Source organism: Falco biarmicus, chromosome 5 (genome assembly GCF_023638135.1).
Source record: "Falco biarmicus isolate bFalBia1 chromosome 5, bFalBia1.pri, whole genome shotgun sequence".
Lineage (NCBI taxonomy): Eukaryota > Metazoa > Chordata > Aves > Falconiformes > Falconidae > Falco > Falco biarmicus.
This window is the reverse complement of record NC_079292.1, coordinates 21,566,193-21,590,484: the sequence shown is the minus strand read 5'-3', so window position 1 is coordinate 21,590,484 and position 24,292 is coordinate 21,566,193. Positions and strand designations below refer to the sequence as shown.

At 44.5% G+C, this 24,292-nt stretch overlaps 1 protein-coding gene across 10 annotated transcripts in view; it reads right to left on the bottom strand.

The window, feature by feature from the left end:
- NRF1 (nuclear respiratory factor 1) overlaps positions 1-24,292 on the bottom strand; it is a 74,210-nt gene that overhangs the window by 38,649 nt on the left and 11,269 nt on the right. For 9 of the 10 annotated variants that reach the window (XR_008822115.1, XM_056340741.1, XM_056340736.1 and 6 more), the window contains exons 2-7: positions 15,248-15,479; positions 12,953-13,067; positions 10,659-10,785; positions 9,951-10,091; positions 2,290-2,448; positions 465-662 (exon numbers count right to left, since the gene is read on the bottom strand). Coding sequence is in view for 9 of the 10 variants with exons in the window: in XM_056340741.1 (XP_056196716.1) it covers positions 465-662; positions 2,290-2,448; positions 9,951-10,091; positions 10,659-10,785; positions 12,953-13,067; positions 15,248-15,470 (963 nt within the window). In the remaining variant the exon portion in view is untranslated. Of the gene's footprint in view, positions 1-464; positions 663-2,289; positions 2,449-9,950; positions 10,092-10,658; positions 10,786-12,952; positions 13,068-15,247; positions 15,480-15,611; positions 23,487-24,292 lie in introns of those variants that run through there. The other variant, XM_056340737.1, reaches the window with a different exon arrangement.

The following is a 24,292-nucleotide window of genomic DNA, read 5'->3' as shown; positions in this document are numbered from 1 at the left end:
TTCAGGTGTAAGATGAACAACAGAAATACCTTATGCCATAGATTAAGTTATGTTGCATGCCATTAAAGAAATGCAGTCCCACCACCTCTCCTCCCATCACTCCATCCGATTGCCACCACAGATATTGTGTGGCCACATCACAAACTGTATCTGTTCGCAAACAGGTTCATTAAACTCAGGTCAGATCCCTGAATTGCTTGACCAAATAGCTGCAGCAATCCTTGTACTTTCACAACAGGAGAACAAGGGATGGGAGTGTGGAAGAGAGTGGATGGAGACTGCTTCTTTGGAAGGGAGCATTGAGTTAACAAGCCTGCAGGCTAAAACATACAGATAAAGACAAAATTCTTGAAGGACAAGTTAAACTACCCAAAAGAGCTTGCTCTAAACCACCTCCCTGATGAAGGCAACTTGATCCTGAGTCAGCCATGCTGGAAATGGAAAAGCCAGAGGGTTTCACTCACCTGGATGAGGGACACTGTGCCATCAGGGTTACTGAAGGTTTGTACCACTGTCTGTGACGGCACCAGGTGCGCTATACTATGTGTGGTCGTAGTCTGCTGCTGGGTCTGCTGATCCTCAAATGCATAGAGCAGGTCTTCACGCCCATGCTGCTTGTAGCAGTTTTTCACGATAGTCCGCAATGCTTGGGTCCATGACACCTACCAGGAGAATGATGATTGAAGAGTCAGCATAAAAAAGTTTTATGAAAGACTGCAGTGCTGCTACTGCTGCGATTTGCATGCTTATCTTTACTGGGTGGTTTTCAACAAATTCTCAAACAAACAAGAGGCCCCAGTATTTAATCCCTCTCTCCTCATCCCCTCCTTTCCCCAAGACTCAGAAATCACCCTGGTGAGCTATTGCGTTGTTGTATACTGATACAGAACGAGCACATCTGGCCAAGGGAAAGGGAAGCTTCTCAGTGAAATTCATTTCACCAGCTTAAAAGGAATTCTAAGGAATTGGGGCTGACAAGTAGAAAACCATCCTTACCTAGAAAAGCACTGACTGCCACAGCACCATTTCCAGCCTCACTAGGCATCCCCGCTCATCCACCCAGACCTACATCAGCCTGCACAAGTCCTGCCACTTGCACACTCTGGTAGCTTTCTTTGATTATATTTGTGAAAGGTTGGTAGAAACATCACCTGCATAAAGGATCCATAACTACAACTGATTTCCAAGACCTTTTCACCCAGTTCTTTCATTTTTTCCTGGCTGCACTGCACACCTTTGACTGCTTCCCTTTAAGTATAAAGTGTCCTGACTTCGGCTGGGATAGAGTTGTTTTCTTCTTAGTAGCTGGTACAGTGCTGTGTTTTGGATTTAGTATGAGAATAATGTTAATAGCAACAACTAAAGCATCAGTGTGTTAAGTAGTGCTTACTCTAAGTCAAGGACTTTTCATTTTCCCATGCTCTGCCAGTGAGCAGGTGCACAAGGAGCCCACAGGGAGCAGAGCAAGAGCAGCTGACCCGAACTAGCCAAAGGGATATTCCATACCATAGAATGTCATGCTCACTATATAAACTGGGGGGAGTTGGCCAGGAGAGGCTGATCACTGCTCAAGGACTGGCTGGGCAGCCAGGCACCAGTCAGCAGGTGGTGAGCAATTGTGTTGTGCTTCACTAATTCTGGGGTTGTTGGGGTTTTTTCCCTCTTGGATTTTACTCCTCTCTCTCCCTCTCCTCTTCATTACAATTATTATTGTTGCTGTTATTATTTTTACTTTATTTCAATTATTAAACTGTTCTTATCTCAACCCACAGGTTTTAGCTTTTCCCAGGTCTCCTCCCCATCCCACCAGAGGTGGGGAGAGAGTGAGCAGATGTGCGGTACTTAGTTGCTGACTGGGGTTAAACCATGACACAAAGGTCCCTGCTACTCAGGATGGGACAATATTCCTTCAAAGGCTTCAAGAGGCCATGATACAGACTCTACAGTAAATGACCTGCACACCTGGAGAGTAGACTTGTCTTAGGCTGGGTAGGGTGCTTCACAAGGCCACAGAGGCGAGCAGGTTCTGCAGTTAGCGAAAAGGGTACCTGCTGCAGAGAGAGATGTGGTTCAAATATCTCATCACACAAACCCAGCAGGGGACAGAGCAGTCTGAAGGTTATGCCTCTCCCATCTCATTGCTCTCCCAGGCTGAATGTCTGACACGAAGTCAAGGAAGGGCCAATGTCATAGGTTCTTCTGTCACTCAAGGGGAAAACTATTCCCACAAAAGCTGGTTGCAAGCCCCTGTGCTCAATTTGAAGGCAGACAGACATGGGAGATACACACCCGCTGCTTCTGTTCCTCTGTGCGGACATCACTGCGAACGTTGGCCCATGGAATGTCCTCAGGCCACCAGATGGGCTTGCAGCTTTCCTTGCCCCAGCCTGGTTTCCCACGACCCGTGGAATATTTCAGCATCTCGGGGATGAAAGCTCGCAGCTGTGCCTGGAACAAACCACATAAGAGGGCTGAGAGTTTTTTAGGAACTCTTATCTCTGGTAGTGTTGAGGTGCATAGTACCAAGTTAGTTATTACATTTAATTTCCATCCTCTTGGAACCATCAACTGGAAGAGGTCTGAATGCCTAAGGAAGATGGACAAATACTTTACTACCTTCTCCAAAGACTCAGCTGAGAACAGTTTAGTAGCATGTGGAAGAGCAGAAACAAAATCAAGTCAGCCAGTGCAACAATAAGGCACAAACACATACTGTATTAACACACTTCATGGTTCAAACACTACCATGAAAAGAGCTAGCCAACCTGAAAGTAAGCAAGAAAAAAGGTCAAAATAACACAGAAAAAAACCACACTCCATGTCCCCACAGCGACAGGAACTCAGACATGAGCTGATTTACATTTTACAGAGATGCTGCAAAGAGGACGGGGCTTCAGTGAGCCACTCACAGTAAAAAACAAAATCTCACAAACACGCTTCACCTGTGCAGAACATAACACACTTGACTAATTTTCTGAATTTATTTTTAACTTTTGCCAGAGTGGGGACACCTTTCAACCTGATTTTACTTCAGCTTAGCACCTACAAAAACTGGTCAACTAGCGATCAACTTTACCATCAGAAGACAATACTTTAAAAATAGACCTGCAAAGTAAATTGAGCAGACATGTCACCAAGAACAAGTAACATCCTTAGCAGGTTTTAGGACCATGTACCATGGATTGCTTGGAGCCTCAGGAAAAGGTTGGGTGCAGAAACAGAGCAGGAAGAGAAGGAGCGCTCACGACCACATACATGAGAGAAAACCACCTTAACTTAAAGCCAAATAGCTGCGTTTAAGAACAACTCCCTGCATCCCTTTATAGCTTTAATAGCAAGTTATTTGAGTTTGTCACAGTGCCACTGGGAGTCCTCGGGCCACCTTACAACCCCGAGATGCCTGCACATTCAGGGCTCTGGGGCACAGCCAACGGAAGAGCATGCCGGGGCCAGCATCAGTTGCTGCCACAGCCATGACACGGTCCCAGCTAGCAGAGACATGGGTGAGCTCATGGAGGACTTCTCACCGATCCCTGATCATCTGCCATGGGAGTGTCCCTTCCTCCCAGCCATCATCCTGCTTGAATGACATCCTGTTTTCAAGTGTGGATATTGTATCCATTGGCTCCAAGCTGTTAAGTCAACTCATTTACAAGCTGCCTTTTCCACATTAGCATATGGGAGTATGTACCAAAGTCCCCTGTAACATCAATCTGACAGGAACAGAGGAGTGCTTCACAGGAACAGGAGACTGCAGATTGTCTCTGTGGTCTCTGCAAAAAGCCTGAAGCCCCTAAGCACACCACTAAACACACTGGGATCTGCAGCAGCTCTTCCGGACACAGGACTGCTCTTCAAAGCCAGAGCCCAACTGGAAGATGTAATGTGGGCCCTAGCTTACACAGTTAAATAGAAAAATTGATGTGTTTTGGTAAAAAGAAAACAACTTCTTTGTATGCGCAATTTACTACATTGCACACAGTTTGCAGTAGTGGCTAGGGACTTTAAAGGTAACAAAAATCCAGTATACTTGTGGCTCCATATATAGCATATCTGCTTTACACCCTAGAAGAATCACCCCTGCTCAGAGAAGCAGTTGCATTTCCGTTTTTCCATGGACATCCTGAGCCACCTAAGAGAAGCCGTACCAAACGCCTGAATTATAAACAGCCTTTCTGCCCAGCCCAAGCCAAGCCTGTCCATGATGAATCTTCCACTGCAGGGCCAACAGTCACCCTGACATGCCTCAGGTTCCCCAGTCGAGGCCTCGTTTATTCCAATAAACCTCCTAACGGCATCAAGTTGCCTGGTGCAAAAACAGTTAAAAGCTCCTTCCCTGAATTGCTATCTGCAAGTCATGCTCCTTGTTACCAGATGGATTAATTACTGGTCCTAGGGAGTTCAGTGGCTCAAGCTACTCAAGGCACTTGTTAAGAAGGGTTTGCCTTTAATCCGCCAGGGAGACAATCAGCAGTGGTGTTACAACCAGCTCCTGCGCAAGGACTTCTCTAATTAGTGCCATAATGATACCTCACCCAGGTAGCTTGCAGGGCTCTGACACACAATATGGCACAGAGACAAAGACCCCACATCTCTCGGCACAGCTGGGAGGAACTGATGCGACCACTTCATCCACAAGAGCCATGGTTCTGCTGTCTTCATCCACAAACCATACAAAAATCAAACCTCTGCTAAAAAAAAACAGACAGCAGCACTCTGGTTTGCACAGTTGTCAGCTCTGGAAAGGGTTCATATAATCTCTAGTATGGAGGGTTTGAGAGAAACTGTAAGAAAAGTTTCTTTCACACTCTTTGGTACACAGACAGTGTCTTTTAAGTTTTAACATTAAACTCAAGTGTTAGCAGTAGTGAGCTCATCCTGATTCTACCATTTGCAATGGCCCAGAGAACAGCATTCCAGCGCTGGAAAAAAGTTTTCCTACATGAGGAGCACCAAGCAATTCTCTGGTCTTAAGGTTTACACCCTGGTAAGAAAACTGGGTTCTAGAAGGGAGCAAAACCCGTGGCTGGGAATTTTCTACCTGTCCCTGCAGCTCAGCCTTTGGATCAATATAAAGCAGCACCTGGGAAAAGCAAAGTGGAGTCCATGCAGGACCTCAGCTGCACCTGAAAGTGGAAGAGGGCAAAGCAGCAACTGCAGTAAAGCACACAGGTATTTTGTTCACTGGCCCTTCTTTTTGCAACAGCCAATTTTAGACTAAATGCTCTTCAAGTTTAAAAGTTCCAATCAACATTTAAGCATTTAGATGAGAGAGCCAGGCATCTGTCAAGTTGGCAACCAAGCTGTCACCATGAATTTCCTGCTATGAAAACCTGTGTGGCTCTGACCGTGGGTCAGACCATGTCTCTGTTCTTGCAGGTCTCACTGCTGGGGGCTTTCTGGCAGGCAGGATAAGAGCAGGATTGCCGCTGTCAGAAATTCATCATGGAAAAGACAAGGTGCAGGGTCAGCCTGGGTGTCCTCAACAGGAAGCAATGGCACTCAGCAGACGCAGTAGTTTACGCCTGGCTACAGGAATCAAACCCAGAATTAACCACCTGGTCATCAGTGCAAGAAGCAGGAGGTGCTGTGGGTCTCCCCACAGCAGTGTCTGCTCACAGATTTACTCTTTATGCAAACCTTTCCTCTCTTCCACTCTGAAACCATGGTTGAGTCTTAAGAACAAGTGAGTAACTCTAATGTTTCAGAGGGGCACACCTGAGACCAGGCTTTCCCACTCAGGATCACCACCTCCTAGCAGAGTCTGGAGACCTGAACACTGGACACAACTGCTTGTTCTTGCTGGAAACAAGGCACGATGCAGGCTCTGAGCTTAAATGCTGTAAAAGCAGGCAGCTGCCTGCACAACAGTTCAAAGCAGACACTCATACCTGCATCCAGCAGTACCTTGCAGGACTCCCTACCCTTCCCACTGCTCGAACAACTGTCCAGTGCTAGAGCTCAGCTGCACAGGGGGACCCGATTCCTAACTCTGGGGTGCCTCCACTGCAAAACAAGGATGTTCCCTCTGCCATACACCAACGACCTTCTGGGAGAGCAGAAACGCAGGCTGTCCTCATACCACACTTCTGATGTGGACCAGGAGGCAGCACCAGCAAGCCTCATACCTGGGCAATGGGGTCCAGCACTGCAGGATCCCTGCCCCTACATGTAGAGGATCTGACAGCCGTAAAGTGAGTTTAGGTTCCACCTTTTGCTGCTTGGCTTCTCCTACATAGAAACATCAAGTACGTAAAGGTATCTGCTGTTTGTGCTAAAGCTTTTTGCAGGGCAGTATGCAAACGGATGTCAAGATGATTTTTGAGAGGCCCAGATAAACTTTGTTGGCTTGTATAAGCAGACTGCAAATCATAGGGGCATATTAAGTTTAAAAAATGTCAGATTAAAGGACAAATCACCTGTTCAGAAAACAAATTCTAGTCACCTCAATGAGAGCCAACTGAAGCATCAGCCTCAGCATTACACAATCTTACTCCTTAATCACATCAGCAAGCAACTGAGAGCAAGTTTATAGGCAAACTCAGCTCTGACGTATAGTGTCAACGCAGCCAAAGTCCATAAAGCAATGAGATTTCTCTGTGTAATGGCTGCAGAGTGAAAGTCCCATTGCAATACAATATTTTTTTTCTGCACAGCCAAGGTGGGTGATCCTCTCCATTTGCAAGCTTATAGAAGCATCTTAGCTCAAGCTAGTAGAGGCGTTATTTCCCTCAAGACCACCAGGGAAGCACAGCAATTAAAAGGAGAGTTATTTTCATCTCCTTGTGGAGGAGCTAACGCCTCTACCACCTACCTGCTGACACCTGCAGCTGCTGAAAGCACAGGCCTCATCCTTCCACTTCATGACACACCTCTTAATTGTGCTGCCCAATTTGTATTCATAAATATTTCAGTTTTCCATAGGGGTTTGTGCAACTTAGTTGGAAAAGCTCATTTCTTGTTAGCAAATACAAAGAACTATATTGGCATCTCTGGGAATCGAGGTTCCCACAAAAAAACAATGGCACTTCTGGCAGCGCAATGGGTTGCAGCAATGTAGGAGTCCAAGTTATCATCCAGTCTCTCAAACAAATGTATTTCAAATTGCAATTGTGGGAAAAAGAAAAAAAAAAAAAAAAAAAAAAAGACAGCATGGTGTCTTCATTGTGTTCACCTTATCTCTATTTTGTTTCTATTTAAAGTTTGCCCCCAAGTCTGGCAAAACTATATAGCAGCTGGATGCTTCTTTCAGCAACAAAATCATCTCCGAAGCACCACATGCAGCATCTTAATCCTTGAGAATTTTACAAGATAGCCAGACCTGCTAGGCTGTGAAAATCCACCCAGGAGTCTGCAGCCCTGTCCATTAATTTTAGTGCTCTGTCCTCACATGGCCTATAGCCATTAAAGGATCACAAAAAAATTTTTAAGACATTTACATCATCCCTATACAATATGCAGGGAAGCTGAGGCAGCATGATGCTGGGTTCCCACAACACACACATACACCACAGCAGCTGGGCTAACTGGGACAGTGATGGTTGGCCAAATGGGGCACAAGGAGTGTAGACACTGTCCACAGCTCAGGAGAAACATTCTTCACGAAGCTGTTTTCAGAACAATGTGGTAACTCAAAAGATAAATGCTATTCCTAACAAGATACTTGTTTTACCATAATGCACCATGAGAGGACTTGAAATACAAAGCTCTATGTTGCTACGCTGTTGCATCAGCAGTTTGCATGCTTGCTGACCAAAGGCCCTGCAGACCATGGAGAAGAAAAACACTCTCATTTAATAGAGCCACAAGAAGCCTGGGAGCACAAGAGTGTTGCATGTGGACAAAAAAATAAAATAAAGCCCTGCCATCAGCTACTGCCTTGGACTGGAGAGCTGCTTTACATGTGGAGATGCAGAGCAATCAAACCCCAGGGGCAACCTGGCTTGGACTAATCTTTCTGCGAGGCTTCCTGAAAACCAAGGCCATGACATATCTGAAAGAAAAAAAACACCTCTCCAGCCTTATTTTTAGCTTAACATGAAAAGTTGTTATTTCCATAGAATTCTAGGGATGTTAGTATTTTAACCATAAAACCGAAGCAGAAAACACTTCAGCAACCTTTGATGTTAAAATATTTAATTTCCAACTCTATCACAAAAAAACCCAAACCAATAATGCATTATCAATCCAGCTGGAGGCTTCTCTGAAGTGACAGCTTGTCACTTTTATTGCTGCTTTGATGGCATGTGCAACATTAACAGCCAAACAGTTGATAGATCTTTTTATTGACCTTTTTGTATGTGCACATATATTCTGCACACTACAAACCAGAAAAGTTTCTCAGATGTGTTACTGGATTGCAACAACCTTCATGTCCTGATCTCATTATCCATGCCCACTTCTCTCTCTCTCTCTCTTTTCTTTCCAGCACTCCACCAGCAACAGCTCATTGTCTTTGTTCCTTCCTCGAGCCCATGTGCTGTGAGTAGAGGCACAACCAGCTTCACTACTCGCTCCATGCTAGGATGGCCTCCCTCTGCCACAGCAAATCTCCAGATAAATGTCTACTTTGCTTTGTTTTAAGCCCTAGGCATGTTTCTGTTACTCAACTACTACAATGATGAGGCCATAAAGAAGTCAGATAAACACAAGCATTTTGTTTGCCAATACAAATGAACTCAGCTACATACCTCTGACCTTTTGGCGGTCTCTCATTTTACTTTAAAAGTAAAATGTCTAAACTTTTTATTTTCCCTTTTCATGTGAAACTATTAATGACACAAAAGCTGTCCATGAACAGCTCTTGCAGACACCACCTTTCACAATGGCTTAAAAATCCAGCAACTAAGTTTTGTTTTATGTTGTTGTGGAGTGGAGCTTAGGTACGTGGTTTAGTGGTGGGCTTGGCACTGCTGGGTTAATGGTTGGACTTGACGATCTTAAAGGTCTTTTCCAACCTAAATGATTGTATGATCTGTTATCAGCCAAGGCACAGTAGATTTCTTTGTAAAATTATTAAAGTGTGAGCTTGTCTGATCCCACCTAAGTAATGAAAATGGTGTTTTGATCAGAATGTGATCTTTCTGCAGAGCACAGAGGAAATCCACACATCTTTGCTCCACTATGACACCTCTTTGTATGTTGCCCAAAGTCTCCTACCTTTCCATCTTGCTACTCCCTCTAAAGAAACTGGCTTTCAGCATTTAAAATTTATCGTGGTGCATCAGCCTGAGTGCATCCAGAGCCTCCCCTGCAAAACACACCTGCCTTGCACTCAGGTCCTGCACCCCAAGGGAAGGAGATTTCCCTAAGGATGATCCCTCTCACACCAAGGAAGCTTCCCTGGGGGGTTTCTCTCCGCTTTGTCCTAGCCATAAGGAGGTCAACAAAGGGCTGGACCTGGAGAGACAGGGAGTCCCCTACATGCCTAGGGCAGATGACTCCCTGCCTTTGTCAGAAGTATCTCACTCGGGGTCTGATCTGGAGTTAAAACCATTGGCAAGCTCCCCTGTGCTCCAATCCACAGCACAAAACAGAGGAGGGAATGAACTAGAGCACACAAGAAAGGCCCAAGGAGCATTAGCCAAAACAGTACTCCGCAAGCAACCCTCCTGACCTCAGTGCCTAAAAATCACTGTGAAGTGTAGAACAAATATCTTCCCTGTTCATAGTTTATGAGAGGTGACAAAAACAGCTCAAAGGGGAATGCTCCCAGCAGCCTGAGCTCTAGTGCTTACTAACATTTCTACTGTTTCATGCAGAAAATAAGCACCAATAACAAAGCTTCATATCTAACTACTATCTGAGCCATTACAGTCCCACAGGAAAGAGCAGATCAAATGCATCCCCTGGAGATGTAGACATAAGCTCCACTACAAAATAACGGGATGTGACTGCAAGATGGCAAATCTATCTCTCTCTCTCTGGTTCTGCCATGTCTGGCTGCTTACCTGGGTCATCTTGTCCACTGAGACGGGAATGCCATCGATGGTGAGGGGTGGCAACTCTGAGTTAACCTCCTGAGGTGCAGGAGCATGCTCTGCTAGTGCAGACTCCAAGTCTTCCAGAATCATGCTCTTGTACTTGCGTACCTGTGGGGAATCGTTAAGCTCAGGTAAACAAGGTAAGGAGCACCAGGAGAGGAGAGGGCAAGGACACAGGGCCAGCCACCTTCCCCAAGGTGCTGCAGAACAGAAGGAGCAAACAACACCACAGCTGGCAAGAAGAAATACCCATTGGCCCCAAAGACTTGGCCAAATCGAAGAGCTGATGATGAAACATCAAGAAACACTGGCAAGTGGAAGTATTTATGGGATTAAAAGTTAAGTTCCGAAGCAAGACTTATCATGGTCAAGGATCTGCTCCATTTACTGTCTGGTCTGTAACAAGGTGCAAGCACTGACAGCTGAGCCGAGTTCAAACATGTTGTCACTACCATCTCCCTTTGATTTTTAATCCAGGACATTCAACCCTGGTGAGATGTGCTAGGCAACAATTCATGCAGAGAAGAATCATGTCCATACAATCTGAACTGTTCTTCCCAGGGTTTTAAACATGACCTTCAGATCAGTACCGGGCTTGCAAGACTGCCTTGAGCAGAATGAAACTTGCAGAAAAGGTGACCAATTTATTACACAGGTTTTCCTAGAGACACCTACCACGTTCTCCAAGGGTGCCGCACCAAATACTTTAAAGACAGGATTGGGTTTCGAGGGCGAGATGCACAGAACGATGGCTTGCTGCCCCACTCTGGTAGTGTACTCATCCAGCGTGGCTCGGAGCTTCCTGAAACAGTGAATAGGTATCAGCTGAAAGCCCTGCAGAAACACAATCCTTCACATTGTGAACTGCCTTTCTTAATGCTACTCATTCACAAACCAGGTGAAAAACAGAGCCACAGCTGGTCAGGTTAGCCACATGTACTGCTTGTTCCTCCGCTCCTGCAAGCCTGCTGTGTTCCCTGCAGTCACCCAGCAGCTCAAATATCAATTATTCTCCCTTCTCTCCTTTTTCCATTGATGTGAAAGTAAAGAGAAATCACCACAGCAGCAAAGCTAGGACAGCACGAGTCTGCATATCCACTCTGTCACCATCTATGTGTATTAACAATACAAAACTTGTGAGGTAAAGGACTTGAATGATTCAACAAAAGAGGACTGCAAACACAGGTTATTTTTACATCCAGCCTCATAACAGTGCATTGTAACTCTCTAGTACCAAAGTCCTGCTCAAACCAGAACTGTTAAGAATATGACTACAGGACAAGCAAGAACCAGAAATATTGCAACAGCTCAGCACAGGAAACCCAGGTATTCAGACACCTGCTACATCAGCAAGTCCCTTTGGAACCATCTCTCTGTAAAAAGAAAATGTTCCATCATATACTTCTCACCTCATTCACCTTTAAGCAATGCAAGAGAATGTGTCAGAAAAGTTGGCAGAAACTCAGAAAGCAAGAGAGAAGTAGTGTTTATCACCAGATAACCCGAGTGCTCCATAAGGTGACAGTTTAGTATCCACCCTGGACATATCAGATCCTGCTGTTAGCAGCAAACACATTGCCAAAAAGCACCAACACCACCACCAGCTACACAAAGATCCAAGAATCAGAAGTTTTAACTTCCCACTTGATTCACAGTGATGTAAAAATCAAGCACAAACTTGTTAAACTGATCAGGTTGGGGGTGGGGGGAAGGCATTTTTATCAGTATCTTACATGTAGTAAAATGAAATAGTGGCATGAAAGAAGAATAAATAATGCTTTTACAGAGAAGTTTATTTTAAAAGATGGTTGTTCATATTTCAAGAGAGAAAAGAATCTGCTTTTCAGAAATGTTGGAATAAACATGTCTGAGTCAGCAGAATTGGGGAAAGGAGAGAAAACCAGAATGGTGCTATAAAAGAAAGGGAGTCCGCTCCCAGGGAATATTATTTAACCCTAACCCAACTCCACTTTGTTCTGGTTTGATCATGCGCAAAAGGTGTTGCAGGGCTCAGCAGATGAGTAGGCAGAATAAGGAAACCAACTTAATTTCTAACCAACTCTACAAGAGTTAGACTAGAAGAGAGGGAGAAAAGGGAAAACTCTTGCCATCACTACTTCAGTGCGTTAAGTGTGCATGCAGGAGGAAGTCAGCAAGAAACAGAGTGATAAACACTCCAGCTCCTCTGATGTAATCCAGTTAAAACAAAACAGTTTAAAAAGCAAAAACTGCTTTGTTCCAAAACCTAGTAAATAGTTCCAGCCAGTATTTACAAGTATTTCCTGAAGATGGAATTGCAGGTGATCTCTCCAGGCTTGCAGAAAGCCTGTGCAGTCACTTCAGCACCAGTGCTCCTAGGTGGCCATCAGGTGGGCAGACAGCCTCAGAGCACCTGTAATGCAACACCTGAAGGACTACAGAAGTTTGGTGTATACAGAGCAAGTTTCTAGAGCCAAAGAAAGTGTTTCAGCTCTGGCAGGCATCTCCCTTCAATTATTCTCCCCCAACACTGCACTACAGGCTGGGTCAGTCTTCAGCGTGGAGCTCACACAATGGGATCTGCTGGCAAAGGAAATTCAGGTACACATACACTAGATTTATCCACAGAGCCATTTCATAATGCAGAAAAGACTTTTTTTGTCAGGTAGGCAAGTCCCTCATGCCACTGCAGAACTGGGATATGGCTGTAGCTCTAGATTCTCAGGCCAGCTGCTATTAAACCAGAATGGTGGATCCCCCAGAATGGTTATGTCAGTCCTAGTGATCATAATAACACATTAAAGATGAATAGACCTGCAGTTTAACCCATTCCTGCAAAGTAAAACACAGCTCTTGGGTTCCAGAAGAGATGACCCAAAAAATCCCCAAGCTGGGCAGCTCCTGGACAGCACATGGTCTCACCATGCACAGCACTGGAGACAGACTGAGGATGCAGACTGAGGTGTCAGAGTGCAGGCGGCAGTCCTTACCGTAGCAAACGTGTCTGTTGCCTCTTGCGGATTGATGGGTTGGATTCAAAAACATGTGGTCGCTTTCGTTTTTTACCTGTTGCCACGGCAGCAGCTGCTGCCATCCCCACAGGGCCTAGAAATCAAACCACAAAGGGTGAATCAGCACACAGCAGCTCAGGAACTGGCCAGGAAGGACATTGCTGTTGCCCCCCCACCAAGGATGGGTCCCAAGGGCTCAGCTCACCAGCCTCCACCCTGGACCAGGGTGACCTGAATTCCCTGCTGAGCTTCCCAACAACTAGGATTTCTCCTCTCCAGCACTGGAGATGGGTATAAAAAGGCTCCATTCCCCAGACGGGCAAATCCCAGGCCAGTCCCAGGTGAAAGTCACATATTTCAGTCCAGAGTCTACCTTACAATCACACAACGTATTTTATCCTCCAGACACACTGAAAAACTCTCAAGTATGCCAAGACTTTAAATAACTGACTGCAGTTCAGGATATCCCGGTGGCAGGGGAGAAGAAACAGGGTACAACGCCATGAACCCTGCTCAGACACCTCAACTACAGCATCAGCAGAGTCCAAGGCTTTCCCCAGGAATTAAGGACCAGTTCTAATGGGAAAGGAATTGAAAATCCAGAGTTGCTGGCAGCATCCTACAACAGCCACCTGAAGAACAGCAGGGACCACAGCAGGGCAGCATTATTACTTTAGTGATCAAACTCTAGATACAGAGTCTATAAGGGGGAGTTTCATTAAGGTAACTGGAAGTAAACCAAGTAACACGCAGCACATTGTGCTTCTATTGGTGATCTCCAGAAATGGGTGGCAAGGTCAGAGTCAAAAAGGCCTGGGGTCTAATGTCAGCTCAAGGACTTGCCTTTGACTCCTGAGCAGACCTCAGTTGCTCTGTGTGTAGTCTCTCCATACATCAGAAGTGAAAGAGCACATCAGGGGTCATAAAAGCACTATATTTTTGTGTTTAACAAAGATGCAGCTACTGAGTCTGGAAGTCCTAAGCTACTGATCACTGGAAGCTGGTAGATGATAAAGAAAGTAGTGTCTGATGATACATTTTCTCTAGGCAGCTGCTCTGGGAGACAGTGCGCTTGTAACGGATGGAGCTCTAGGTGACACTCCAGAGCCAGGTTTTGTTAATCAGTAATGAATTACCTGAATGCTACCCATGGCAGGCACAGCAAACACTGCTGCGTACTGCTCCAATGATCCTGTACTTATGGGGAAAAAAAAAGAATAAAAAAAGAAAGAAAAAAAAAGAATAAAAAAATAGAATAGAAACGTTGCCTTTTGGGGAACTGGAAAAATATTTGCCCTGGAAGTGAGGAAAAGCCATGCTGGGCTCTCAGACAAGCTTCGGGCTGGATGGGCCAGCTCATGCTGTGAGCTGCAGCCGCCCGCCCCAGGGAAGCAGGGCAATTCCTGGCATGGGATGCCAGGCAGCCCGTGCACAGGGAGGACTCGCGAGCAGACAAGAGCCATCAGATGCCCCTCCTGCAACCACCACCCAGGACTGAAAAGCTTGTGTCCTAGAAGGAAAGGGGGAAAGAAAAAAATCCTGCAGGAGCTGAGGTTGGAAAATGAATAAGCAAAGGGTGTGGGATGCCCAGTGGGGTGGTGGGACTTCACAGGTTCAGTCAAGCAGATCAAGAGCTTTATTAATCAGATAAAAGCTGATAACAAAGTCAGACCAGATTCTGAGTAATTATTTATCACTGCATTTTTCTACCGAGTTAGATCTGCTACAAGGCAAATCTGGAGGACATTTGGCAGGGGCTTCACTAGAGATCTGCTACAAGGCAAACCTGGAGGATGTTTTTGGTAGGGGCTTCACGGGAAGGAAATTGTGATTCTGAAATACTTTCCCAGAACATATAGGCCACGATCCTTTGTGGCATCTCCCCTAGCATGTGAGACACCTAGATAAGCAACATTGTGTAGCACTCCTGGGTTATTTTTGCAGTTGCTTACAGGGGCCTGAAATAAGCTTGCTCTTTGACATATTCAGTATTGTAGTTTTCTTATTTGAGGCAGCATTTACCAGGGGCCTTTTTTATTGTACAAACCAGTCTCTTATTCTCACCATCTCTATATTACACACAGGTGAAGCAATGCAAGATTCAAGCAGCCAGCAGACCTTGCAAAGACACGTTATTAAAGCCAGAGCAATAAGGAAGCATTCACAGCATCCCATGGGTGATGACAGGATCACCCCCCACCCCCAAATGCTGTTTGCAACCTCTGCACAAACACTAAGTTGGGTGAAAGACACTGAGCATCCCATTGACATTACCTGCTGCAGCCAGGTGGGCAGTGACCTCATCGGTAGCCGTAGAGTTGAGGATGTCAGAGTCATCATAGGAGGTGTCCTCTGGCGAAGATGGTGAATCTTCGTCTGCGCTCAGCATGCCATGCTCTGTGTAGGTGGCTACATGGACCTGCTGCACCTGCTGGGCCACTGCATGGGCCTCGATGGTGGCCATGTGCTCTGTTTGGGTCACCCCGTGTTCTTCCATCAATAGTTACTGTCAGAGAAGACAAAACCAAAAAAATCACAGGAAGGGGTTACTGACATTGAGGCACCATAAGGGAGGGCAGCCAAAGGGTTCTGAGCCAGCTAAGCGAGTAGGCTGTGACCAAGAGGGAACAGAGATTACCTCCCCCAGTGATGGTAGTCTTCTACAAAAGGGGAAAATAATGACTACACCAGAAGCCAGAGGACGAACTTTAAGTTTAAGAGTTCTGAAAAATCCATACTTCCAAACAACATGGCGTGTCACCTAGAGGCAGTCATTGTTGCTGGAGAAAAGGTCTTTAAGGATCTTGTAGCCCCAAGATTATGTGCCCCTCACTCACTACATATTAAGAGGTCTGATCAAAGCTGGAACTTATTTTTGCTACTTCAAGATCTAGTTTTCAGGGAAGATGCTCAAGGGTGATACACAATCTCTCTCCTCCAACCTCAATAGCTCAGGACATGAACGAGGATGCCAGTACAGAAGTTTACTGGCAGCAAGTTAAATTCCGGAGACCACTTTTGTTGCGTTACTTGTTTAGAGTCCGGAAGCAGGCAAAATCATTACAACCCAAGCACAAATATTACACAAAGCATATTTATTTAATGCATCTAGTGGTAAACCACTGAGCAAAGTAGCAGCTTAAAAACTCAGCAGGACACTGGATCACACACCCCGAACATAAATCTGTACAGAAGGAACAAGACAGTAGGTATGCAAATATTTTCAGTGTGTGTCTGCCACACATTTGTGGAAAGGGAAAAGCACATCCTTAAGATATTTTCAAACTACATTAGAAGAATTAGGACACCAACCCTCAAAAACAGCTTCCCCCAAACCCTCAGGGCAAACAGCAGAAGGGAAGAGATGACCAGCTGTAGGGAACAATAAAACATACCCAGCAAATTCTGACCTCCTAAGTACAGTCATTGGATTTAAAGCTCCCGATTGACACCCTCTTCATGGAAAGCTATTCAGCTTGTCAGGAGAAGAGAGCTAGAAGCATGGACACAGACCGCAGGGTGGTCTCAGATACATGGCTGGCTAACTGCTCTATGAACTCAGACAAGCTGTGCCATCACATGCAGCTTTGTCCTTTAAAAGCTTTCAACAGCTTCTATTATCCATATTGTGTCATAAATACATGACACTGCAAATAATCAACATGACAGAACCCTCAGCCTGGCAAAATAATCACCAGGCTTCTACCGAACACAAAAAACATGTCATGATGACCAAACCATGGAATGCCACGGCAGGACTGATGAGATGCTGGGACCCAGACCAGAAGGCACTCTGTCAAGAGGGCTATTTTGACCAAATTAACCAACAGTCACACACAAAGAAGGAACAACTAATCAAGACATGGCAGGAGACTATTATGAAGGTGGGATGCTCCGTGGAAGAAACGGGTAAGAACAGAGGATACCTCGGCTGACGATGTGAACACAGGAGGCAGAAGGAGGTTAAAGAAGAGAACCGAAGTCTTGCTCTGAATTCAGAAGAGAGTACGAAGGGACAAGGCACAACCAAAGCTGTGGAGGAAGAAGTATTTTTTGCAGCAGCATATTAAGCAGCAGAAGCTCAGAAGCAAGGAAGTGGTTGCCATAGTTCAGACAAGAAATGGAAGAAAAGGTAGGGTGGGGAGTGACTGGTATTTAGATGCATTTATTTCTGCCTCAAGTCTACTGACCAAAGACCTGAAATATGACAGATACTTCTTTCTTCCCCATCACCAGCTGATTTCTAAAGGCTCATTTCCACATGCCTCAAAATGTCTTCTGCAGCTCAATGAACTGAATGTTATGGACATTTATAAAACAGCTCTTCCAAAGGCAGTTCCAACTTGAAGATACCAAAAATAGGGATGGAATTATTTTAGAGAGTCCTGTCCTCAAAACAGGATGCATTTTCCACATTTTACTTCAGTGCATCTGTTTTTACAGGGGAAAAAAGCTGCATCTCAAACACAGGGAAAATATTCCCTGGACAGCACTAAGAGAAAGCTTCCCGTTCAAATGTCAGAGGGATGTACATTGTCAAACAGAGGATGAGATGAAGTTTCTGGTGTAGCAGCAGGACCGAGATATTGAAAGGAAACTTGGAATGAGCCAAAGAATTCCACTGAATACAAAGTCAAAACGCTCATTACCATGCATACATTATAACAGCCAAACCATGCTGCTCTCACCCTACTTCAGCCACAGAGGGTGGCTGCAATCCATCACCTTATCTGGACTTGCCCAGACAGCAGAGATGTTTGCAAACAGTGTGTTATCCCTGAAATCCCATCTGACTGCCCACAGCCACCCTCTTGCTCAACAGATGGTGGTTTCCCAACCAGCATATCCTAGGGTTTAGGATGAGTTAGCTCCATGTATTCCCTTGCAAAATGAATTAATTCCTTCTGCAGCTGCGGTAGCAGCCTTGGTCTTCCTGAGAAGCCAAATCTGACCTAGCCACTTCAGCATGGTTTCTCATTTACTAATACAAAGAAATCCAGGTGCATCTTTCCAAAGCATTACTGAACTTTTCAAAAAGCCAAAACCAATTTCCAAAGTGTTTTGCCCTGCTCAACTCTGTCCAGTTAACTGAAAATTCAGACCTTTGAGGCTGGGCTCCCTGGGAGGTACCAAGAGGTACATCTCCGCTGACCAGAGAAGGAGGCCACAGCAACCTGCCTTCCAACACAGACATCATGGGTTTGTAGCTAAAACACAAAAAATGAGGTCAGATTACAGAACCCCTTTATTTTCCATGTCTGTCTATGGCTGGTTTCTCACCAACACTATACACACTTCTAACAAGAAGAATCACATAAAATGAAGGGCTTCTAGTAAGAGACTACAATACTGACGCATAACGCCAACTTCATTGTGGAGCATCAAAGCTTACCCCATTAATTCTGACATCTTCATGAAGGACAGAAGCAGAGAGGAACTGTATGTATGCAGTGGATTTTCATTCATGAGGTACCAACAGTGCTCTAATGCACAGCTATATTCTAAATGTTAGGGTGATACCTGTTTGCTACCGGTTTGGGTGTCCTAGCTCAGGAGAGTCAGTCTGGTTAAAACCAGGGACCTGAATGCTCAAGTGAGATGGAAGGACTCGGTCACATACTTAATTACGCAGCTGGCTGGCATGTAACTGAGGGAAGCATGGTCTAGTGCCTAAAACAAAGTAGTATCAGGATACAGGTCCAGTATCAGAAGCTGCCCAGATGCTAAGATGACCGAGGCACTAGAATTGCCCTCCATACTGGGAAGGCTGGGAAAGAGGCACATCTATATTTACACTCCCACTAACACTGCCCCAAGAAAAGTGATGGGGTTTGTCCATGAAACACTAAGAGGTCTCCTAAGAGCTCCCAAATAGTATGGACACAAAACGAAATTCAAGTTGGAACATGAACAGGTGTGTCCCAGCTTCTGTCTTCTATCCAGGCACATGCTAGAAGAACTCAAGCCTGCAGGACAGCAGAAGTGCTGTTGTGAGACTGCTACAAACCTACTGAGGTTATGACTAAAGCCAAATCACTTTCAGACTCACAATCCTCCCTCAAAGGCTGCTAGAGTTAGATGTTGCTGTTGTCCAACCCTGTTTACAAGTCAGATTGTAATATTAGAACTATCCAAAAATAGCACCGATTCAAATACTGCCAGTAAGGAAGGGATTAAGATGCTGAGGTACATGGAAGCAAACTGAAAACTTCTGGCTGAAAAAAAAGAATCAGCAGTAACCTCCTTCTAAGGAACTTATTTTGCCAGCACCACAGAAAAATGGGGACAGAAAGGAAAAAAAAAAAATTATTTCAAGCAAACCATTAATGGAATAGTTCAGCAGGCCAGCCTTTCTCAAGCCACTGTGCTTTTTCTGAAAGGGTATATTGCTGTTTTTCTCATTGGAGCAATACAACTTTAAGTACTTTTCATTAAAATAAAAGATATTATTTATCCACAGAAAAATATGATTAGAATATAATTGGCAAAGCCTAGTAACCTTTTAGCTCATCAGGAGACAAGACTGCAAGACAATGGATGCTTCTGATGCCATTTGTTTTGGAAGGAAACCTGCTTGAATCAAGAGGCAGTCTACACCTGATGCCACCAAAAACAATACTTTTTTTTATAAATAAAATTGGTAGTAGACTGAAACTATGCATTTCTGAATCAGCAGGTGGACAGCTGAGCAAGCAACATCAATACCCCTCATGGGCAACCATGCAAATTTAAACACACATGCATTTCATCTAGATTTTATGGGCGCACGTTCTGCTTCACTGCACGGTGCCTGGTTGAATTTTGGCATTTTTGAAAAGAGTTAGCTATAAGCAATGACTGGGATAACAGCAAGGTCGTCGTGTTTATTTAAAGATTAAGTCCACTTGGTTCAAACAAGGTTTAATAACCACCAATCTACTACAAACGCTTTCCTCTCTCCACTGCCTCCCTTCCAAAAGAGTCCAAGGTACATGCTGCAGCGTCTGAAGGTCACTTGCTTTCTCAGTGGCCCTATTAGTTTTCCTCTCTCTCTTTCCTGCCTGTATAAAAGTAAGTATAAGATGCAAAAAGGCAATAAACTAATGCAGCTCTTCAGTAAATGGTGCAGCCTGCCCAACTGTGTACACACCACCACCACAAGCTCTAGTAATTAATTTTCAAGTTGTAACTTGGATTAATTCTAGTTTAATCTTATAGTTGGCTTCATTCAATGCAGGTTTTCTACTTTTCCAACTTCTGTGCTGTTTATTTTCATACCTGCACATTTTCCTTCCAGAAAATTTCCAAATCATAACTGAAGGTCATTGAGCCTTATCTTTTGAGTGTTGAAACCTTGGGTAGTTATTCATATATTCAAATTATTCCCAAAGGATTTCTGATATAAGTCAGGCTTTGTGGGCAAACACTTTGACTGGCACTTTGTGCCGGTGATGACCAACCTGTTCATACTGTTGCTGCCACAGCAGCAAAGCATCTCTGCTAGGCATCTGAAGCGCCCATACTTGGATTTGAACAGGGATTCAGGTAGAGGATGAAAGTTGTTCATGATTAATTTTAGAATTGAGCATTCAACGTTCCAGAAAAGAAAAATTTATTCCTGTTTTACTTCAGAAACCAGAACAGTTTCAGGTGTAAGGAAACCCTAACGATATGATGATGTCTGCAAAGACATTTCCTGGTAGTTGTAGCTTAGTCCAGGAGCCTTGGATGACAGCCAAAAGTATTTTTAAAGTCATTTAAAGTGCTTAAAAAAATATGAGGATAAAGTCCCTCTCATCACATAGTGCAGTTGCTTTACGACTGTGTCAGAGGTTCCTTTGATGTACTGTCAACTATGATCAATGGCTGTTGACACCATCGCTGGAAGAATACCAGACGCAGGGGGAGCAAAGCAAGCTAAATAGCAGAAGCCATACGATTCAAACCACCAGAAAACAACAGAAACTGAACATAAACCCCATAAATTCTGCATTAAATTTAAAACCACATGGATTAAAGACAAGGTCTTATCTGCTCGGTGTAGTTTGTGGTGTGAATGTGAAGAGATATAATTCAACCCATACAAAACCATGTGGGTTATCCCACTGTAGAAACTGTCCTCTACCACTGCCATCTAGTTTAATGTTGCTTCATGTGTACTTTAAACTGAGCCAAAAATAAAATGTCCACACCATAAAAAACTATGAGGTATACCAGCATGGCTGGAAAAACTCTTCTACACAGACAGGGCCTGGACTTATTTTTAAGCTTTAAACCACTAAAGCAGTTTTCCTTTAGATGCTGTAGAAGCACAAGACATTGCCCTCTGAGACAGTCAACTTAGAGATAAGCATTTATCTGCCAGCATTTTAAATCACACAGCCATTTTTAATAACTCACCCAACACAATGCTTAATTACTCTGAAACCCTGTTCAGATTAACAATAAATAAAAGAATCGCTGGGACTCACTTCTTTGGCAGTTTAAGTAATTTTAAAAGGATGAAAAATGTGAATTATCTGATGAACATTGAAGGAGAAGGGCTGAGAGACAGAATATTTTGACAGAGACCTGCTCTGCGCTCTCCCCAGCATGCATAGCTCACTCCAGCCACGTGTGCTCAGATCCCTCCCAAGAGAGCAGCTGCTGCACAAAAGGGACCTCGAGGAATGCAGGGACACAGGTTTTAAATGAAAAGAGGGTAGATTTAGATGAGATACTAGGAAGTAATTATTTATGATGAGGGTGGTGAGGCACTGGCACAGGCTGCCCAGAGAAGCTGTGGCTGCCGCATCCCTGGAAGTGTTCTAGGCCAGGTTGGACGGGGCTTGGAGCAACCTGGTCTAGTGGAAGGTGTCCCTGCCTACAGCACTGACGCTGGACTAGATGATCTTCAAAGGCCTCTTCCAACCCAAACCATCCTGTGATTATTCTACGATTCTACCATCCAGAAACAGGGTGGTGGGAACAGCTAACAGACTTGCCAACATCCCAAATACCAAATATAAAGTTCTCACATTCGAGTTTTGCAGCTAGACCTTCCTTCTGCTTGGGCATTTGAGCTCACTTGATGAGCAAACCTTTCTTCTGTAAGCCAACACCATACAGCCCAAGTAGTCACTGAAAAAGGGCGTGTTTTCCTTGCAAAACTTGCTGCTTCATCAAATAGAGAGTTCTGTGCTTTCTTTGCAAATAATTCTGGTTGTCAGAATTCAGGCTTCAGATTTTCATATCAAGAGTGGGTCACTATGGGTATAACACCGTAAGAGAAGACTTCACTTGTATTCTGTAATAGCATTGACATAAAAAATGAGGATGACATTTTATACCTAAAATGCAAGAATTAGCAAAAATTAGAAAATAAAAGAATTAGCACAACCTTTCTTAACCAAAGGCTTTGGGAAGAATTCAATCCCATCCCAGCCAGCTGCATAGCACTGAATTAACCTTATTTGTCAGACCCCACAAGCTCAAACAGCAGCTCTGCCTTCTACAGTGATATAAGCAAGGATTTAGAAGTTACACAGAAGGAAAGACCAGACACATGCACTTTTCAGAATCTACTTTATAAGTGATCAAAGCCAGCAATCAGTTTAATAGACATATTAATCTTTCCAGCTTGGGGTACTGCCCCCATACTCATTTCAGACTTGCTCCTCCCAGTGATGAGACCCAGAAGAAAGGCTGCGTTACATGACCCACCTACCGCTTTCTGAAGAACTGGCTTCGAATTGCTGAAAAGATGTTACATTTAGATGATGCAGGAGCAAACCTGATGCTACGGGAAGCCACAGTAACTACTGAAAAAAGAGGCGATAAGCTTGCATCAGCTCGCATCTCTGAAAAAAGCCTGCCAGCCTGCATCAAGCTTCTCCTCATCCTCCTCCTTTCACCTAAACATCAGGAAGGTCAATACCTAAACCTACAAAGGTGTGTGCAGAGGTCTAGGCTGGTGTCCACAGAGGTCTGATTCTCCACAGCACAGATGGCTTGTTTAAAAAGCTACAAAATAGCCTGTTAGCTAGCAAGGGACCCACTGAAATACAGACAGCAGGGCACTGACGAACCCTCACGGCCTGCAAACATGCTCTTGTAGAGGAGAGTTTATAATGGCATTTTCCCCAAAGCCATGCCTTGTATTTGGCATGCTGGAAAGGAAGCAGAAAGAAAGGAAGAAAGGAAAAGGAAGAAAGAAAAAAAGCGAACATTGCAGTTGTTCTGTTGGCTCAGGAGACATCAGATGTTCCTAAGGTTTGTTAATTTATTTATTAATTTGGGTTTTTTTAAATACTTAATTTAGAGGACTTACTCAAGCAGGCCAGTCCTACATATCCACTCTCAAGAATAATCCCTGTGGCTCATTTCCCAATTTGTTTCAAAGGGATGGGAACACTCATGTTTTTTCTTTCCCAAACCATTTTCTGTTTGATCCCTGCACCGTAGTCAATACCAATTCCTTATCAACAGCCCTGCTCCACACAGGAATGCTGCACATAATAACTTTGTCTGACACTACACAGCAGTCTGGAGACCACTACAAAAAAAAAAAAAAAACAAAAAAAAACCAACCCACAAAACAAAAAAGGAAAAAAAAAGAAAAAAAAAATAATCTGGTTCAGCATTCAAGTCGGTCACCCTCTTCATGGTTTTAACTTCAAATACTGCTCCATGAGCTGAGTTTTTTCCAGAAAACATGCAACACCTCCTCCCTTTCTTCTACTCTTTTTGTAAAGTTGACAAGCATCTGGAGTTTAATACGGCCTTAATGGATTCAAGCCTCTGCTGTAAATAAGTTGTTTGCTCTGCATTAAACAACTGACATCACACCGGCACTTTTGTTCTTGGAAGCGATTCTGGAGAGTCAATCAACGGGGCTCCTGTGATCTGGGTGTGTTACTTCTCCTGCAGCAGCTCCATAGGCTGCAGGGTGGCTGCTGCAGCCATCAGTCGCCACCTGCTGAGCCCCTTCTTGCAGCTCTCTAGTGGTGTTCAGCCACATAGACAAGCACCTACCTCTGCTAGGAAACAGGCCTCTGAATAAGGGTTTAGCCATTTCCTGCTCAGTTTGCTTTTCCCCTTCCCCTAGCTTGAAGGGGAACCACAGTACTTACTAAGTGCTGCTTCTTCAACGATGCTGTGAGGAAGTAGCATCAATGCTCAGCATTACTCTCGTGCTTGTCTGCATCCCTTGCCCATTGCAGCAAGGCAGGAGGAGAGTTTTACAGCACAGGATGCAAAGATGCTGGCAGTATCACGCAGGTCTTCACACATGCAAAGCACGTGCCCCCCCTTGAGCCACCTTCCTCGCTCCTAAGAGTCTGCAGTAGCAGGCAAGGTAGA